This window comes from Penaeus vannamei, chromosome 34 (assembly GCF_042767895.1).
Source record: "Penaeus vannamei isolate JL-2024 chromosome 34, ASM4276789v1, whole genome shotgun sequence".
Classification (NCBI taxonomy): Eukaryota; Metazoa; Arthropoda; class Malacostraca; order Decapoda; family Penaeidae; genus Penaeus; species Penaeus vannamei.
In genome coordinates, this window is record NC_091582.1 from 5786651 (window position 1) to 5791650 (window position 5000).

Here is a 5000-nt window from a genome sequence, read left to right on the forward strand (position 1 = left end):
AGGGAGGGAGGGAGGGAGGGGAGGAGGGAGGGGGAAGGGGAAGGAGGCGCTGAATGCTCCTTTCACACTAATGCTCTCACACCCAGTGACCCTTTCACTCAAAGGGAAGAAAAAGATGAAAATTAAGAAAAGGAAGGGGACGAGGAGGAGGAGGAGGAGGAGGAGGAGGAAAATGAGGGGGGGGGAGGCGAGGGATGTGAGGAGGAGGAGGAGGAGGAGAAGCAGGAGAAGGAGGATGGGAGGAGGAGGAGGAGATGAAGAAGAGAAAAAGAAAGATACTAGGAAAAAGAAAAAGAAAGAGACAAAGAAAAACTAAAAACTAAAGACAAAAACGAGAAGAAAAACGAACACGAAACAAAGAAAGAAGGAAAAGAAGGATAAAATGACGCAAAAAGAAAGGGGGGCAAAAATAAACAGAGTAAGGACAAGAAAACACTGATAATAAAGAACAAAGAGGATGAGAAGCCCCCCCCCCCCAACCCCCTTCTACCCGTCCCGACAACTACCGGTAACCTATATCCAGCGACCAACAAAGGCCCACCTCGACAAACGTTTCTGGGCCTGAAACGTTGACGACGGACAGTCAACAAAGCCCCCCCAAAAAAAAAAAAAAAACGCTTCTGTGCCTGAAACGTTGACGACGGACAGTCAACAAAGCCCCCCCCCCAAAAAAAAAAAATAATAATAATAATAATAATAAAAAAATCATAAATAAATAAAATAAAAACGTTTCTGCGCCTGAAACGTTGCCGACGGACAGTCAACAAAGCCCCAACTCGGAAAAAAAACGTTACTGTGCCTGAAACGTTGACGACGGACAGTTAACAAAGCGCCACCCCCAAAAAAAAAAATAAAATAAATAAAAATAAATAAATAAAATAAAAACGTTTCTGCGCCTGAAACGTTGCCGACGGACAGTCAACAAAGCCCCAACTCGGAAAAAAAACGTTACTGTGCCTGAAACGTTGACGACGGACAGTTAACAAAGCCCCCCCCCCAAAAAAAAAATAATAATAAATAAATAAAATAAAAACGTTTCTGCGCCTGAAACGTTGCCGACGGACAGTCAACAAAGCCCCAACTCGGAAAAAAACGTTTCTGTGCCTGAAACGTTGACGATGGACAGTCAACAAAGCCCCAACTCCGATAAAAAACGTTTCTGTGCCTGAAACGTTGACGATGGACATTGAACAAAGCCCCAACTCCGAAAAAAAAACGTTTCTGTGCCTGAAACGTTGACGACGGACAGTCAACAAAGCCCCAACTCCGAATAAAAACGTTTCTGTGCCTGAAACGTTGACGACGGACAGTCAACAAAGCCCCAACTCCGAAAAAAACGTTTCACGTTAAAAAAAAAAAAAAAATAATAATAAATAAATAAAATAAAAACGTTTCTGTGCCTGAAACGTTGACGGTGGACAGTCAACAAAGCCCCAACTCCGAATAAAAACGTTTCTGTGCCTGAAACGTTGACGACGGACAGTCAACAAAGCCCCAACTCCGAAAAAAACGTTTCACGTTAAAAAAAAAAAAATAATAATAATAAATAAATAAAATAAAAACGTTTCTGTGCCTGAAACGTTGACGGTGGACAGTCAACAAAGCCCCAACTCCGAATAAAAACGTTTCTGTGCCTGAAACGTTGACGATGGACAGTCACGTAAAAAAAAAAAAAATAATAATAATAATAATAAATAAATAAAATAAAAACGTTTCTGTGCCTGAAACGGTGACGATGGACAACTCCGAATAAAAACGTTTCTGTGCCTGAAACGTTGACGACAAAGCCCTACCTTCACAAAAACGTTTCTGTTGCTCAAACGCTGCACCATGTAAGGAAAATTTTGCCACTCACTTCACGTAACGTTTCATGAATGTCCGGTATGGGCGTATGCCTATGTATGTATTTTTGATTTCTTTGTATGTGTGTATGATCTCGCGCGTTTTTTTTTTTTTTTTTTTTTTTTTTTTTTTTTTTTTTTTAATGCGATAAACAAATGAATGTGGAAAATACAGAAGCGGATGGATGGATCTGAAAAGGGGGAAGGTGGGAGAGAGAGAGAGAGAGAGAGAGAGAGAGAGAGAGAGAGAGAGAGAGAGAGAGAGAGAGAGAGAGAGAGAGAGAGAGAGAGAGAGAGAGAGAGAGAGAGAGAGAGAGAGAGAGAGAGAGAGAGAGAGAGAGAGAGAGAGAGAGAGAGAGAGAGAGAGGGAGAGAGAGAGGGAGAGAGAGAGAGAGAGAGAGAGAGAGAGAGAGAGAAGGGAGAGGAGGTGGAGAGAGAGAGAGAGAGAGAGAGAGAGAGAGAGAGAGAGAGAGAGAGAGAGAGAGAGAGAGAGAGAGAGAGAGAGAGAGAGAAAGCCAGGAGGAGCAACAAAGGAACAAGACTAGCAAGGGCTACTTACCAAACATTTCCCCGTTGCTCGCATACTCTGACACCAAGTATATCATGTTCTTAGACTCCATAACCTGAGGAAAACGAAGACAACAATTTTTTACTTTCTTTGTCATTATTTCTACTGTCTTTATCATTATTTTTGCTGTCTTTATCATTATTTTTGCTGTCTTTATCCTTATTTTTACTTTCTTTATCATTATTTTTACTGTCTGTCATTATTTTTACTGTCTTTATCCTTATTTTCAGTCTTTATCATTATTTTTACTGTCTTTATCATCATTTTTACTGTCTCTATCATTATTTTTACTTTCTTTGTCATTATTTTTACTTTCTTTATCATTATTTTTACTGTCTTTATCATTATTTTTACTGTCTTTATCATTATTTTTAGTCTTTATCATTATTTCTACTGTCTTTATCATTATTTTTACTATCTTTATCATTATTTTTACTGCCTTTTTATCATCATTTTTAGTCTTTATCATTATTTTTAGTCTTTATCATTATTTCTACTGTCTTTATCATTATTTCTGCTGTCTTTATCATTATTTTTACTGTCTTTATCATTATTTTTACTGTCTTTATCATTATTTTTACTGCCTTTATCATTATTTTTACTGTCTTTATCATCATTTTTACTGTCTTTATCATTATTTTTAGTCTTTATCATTATTTCTACTGTCTTTATCATTATTTTTATTGCCTTTATCATTATTTTTACTGTCTTTATCATTATTTTTACTGCCTCTATCATTATTTTTACCGTCTTTATCATTATTTTTACTGCCTCTATCATTATTCTTACCGTCTTTAACATCATCTTTTTACGTTCCTTTCAAGTTCAGAAATGAGATAAGAAGCAAGCTATTCAAAAACACCCGTCCATAAACATTAACAAACAAGAAAGGAGACATATTTTTTTATTTGTAAGTAGAAAAGGAACAATAGAACTTGTGACACCAACGAGAATAAGCTTTGTCGTTTGTTCTGCTTATTTATTTCTTCAAAAAATAATGAGCTTTGCTGGAATTTCATAAGATATAACAGATAATGAATGCACTGAATTACATAGATATAACGGGTGTCAAATACATTAGTTTATATAATCAAAAGATGAATATGTGAAGATGCAAACTAAGATAATTGATAATTATATGATTCTATAAGATAATTGATAAAAAATAATGATGTAATAGCTAAAATAATCACCAATAATTCAATGATAGTCTTCGTATAATAATAATAAAATCAAAGTAAGAAATCAGAAAATTTACTCCTTTCAAAAAAGAAAAAAAGGAAAAAAAAAAAATAAATCCACGTACAAACAAGTAACAAGTATAGCACTCACCTGATACAATTTAATTATGTGGGGATGGTCGAGAGTCTTAAGTACTTTCACTTCCCTGTGAACCTTCTGCAAGTTGGTGGCATCTAGTTGTGACTTGTCTATGATCTTTATGGCGACCTGGCAACGAAAGAGAAAAGGAGGTGAGAATGGCGCATAAGGGTGTAAGGAATCTTTCTCACTTTCTCTCTCTCTCTCTCTCTCTCTCTCTCTCTCTCTCTCTCTCTCTCTCTCTCTCTCTCTCTCTCTCCCCTCCCTCCCTCCCTCTCTATCCCTCTCCCTCTCCCCCCCCCCTCTCCATCCCTCTCCCTCTCTATCCCTCTCCTTCTCATATTCAAAATTATTGAAATCCCCCCCTATGCAACTGCCTAAGACACAATTGCCTGCTTCCAGTCAGCTGGGAGTGACTACAAAACGCCAAGGACAGAAGGCATAACAGCAAAAACAAGTGTATAGAAAGGAAATCGCCCACTAGGACTCTCTCTGATTACAGGCCCGAAGGACCGAGTGGGAGAAAGGGAGAGAGGAGGAGAGAGAGGGAGGGAGGGAGGGAGGGAGGGAGGAGGAGGGTGGGTGGAAGGGGGAGGGAGGGAGGGAGGGAGGGAGGGAGGAAGACAGAGAGAGAGAGAGAGAGAGAGAGAAAGAGAGAGAGAGAGAGAGAGAGAGAGAGAGAGAGAGAGAGAGAGAGAGAGAGAGAGAGAGAGAGAGAGAGAAAGAAGCCAGCAAAGAAGAAAGAGAAAGAGAGAATGAAATGAAAAAGAACAATAACAAAAGAAGAAATAAGTAAATATATGCATAGGTGGAAACTGCTACCGGCGTCCTTAAAACCTCGCGTCACCTTCCCCTACCACCTGTGACCTAGCCAGGAGTCCCAGCTGGAACGCGCCGTAAAAGAGTAAATAAATAAATAAGATACAAATAAATGGATAAATGCTCTCCCACTCTCCCCCTTCTTCCTCTCCTCTTTCTCCCTTTTCCCCCTCTCCTCTTTCTCCCTCCTTCCTCTCCTCTTTCTCCCTTTTTCGCTTTATCTTACTCCTCTTTTTCCCCTCCGTCTTTCTCCCTCCTCTCCCTCTCTTTAGAAGCTTCCCTCCTCCTTCTCCCTCCTCTTCCTCCCTCCTTCCCCTCCTCTCCCTCTCTTTAGAAACCTCCCTCCTCCTCCTCCCTTCCCTCCCTCTCCTTCTCTTTAGAAGCCTCCCTCCTCCTCCTCCCACCATCCCCTTCTCTTGCTGACTCCTTCCCCTCCTCTCCGTCGCTTTAAA

At 39.7% G+C, this 5000-nt stretch overlaps 1 protein-coding gene across 1 annotated transcript in view; it reads right to left on the reverse strand.

The window, feature by feature from the left end:
- LOC113805344 (serine/threonine-protein kinase SIK1) overlaps positions 1-5000 on the reverse strand; it is a 114533-nt gene that overhangs the window by 52917 nt on the left and 56616 nt on the right. The window contains exons 2-3 of the mRNA XM_070113652.1: positions 3742-3858; positions 2401-2464 (exon numbers count right to left, since the gene is read on the reverse strand). Coding sequence (XP_069969753.1) covers positions 2401-2464; positions 3742-3858 — 181 coding nt within the window. The remainder of the gene's footprint in view (positions 1-2400; positions 2465-3741; positions 3859-5000) is intronic.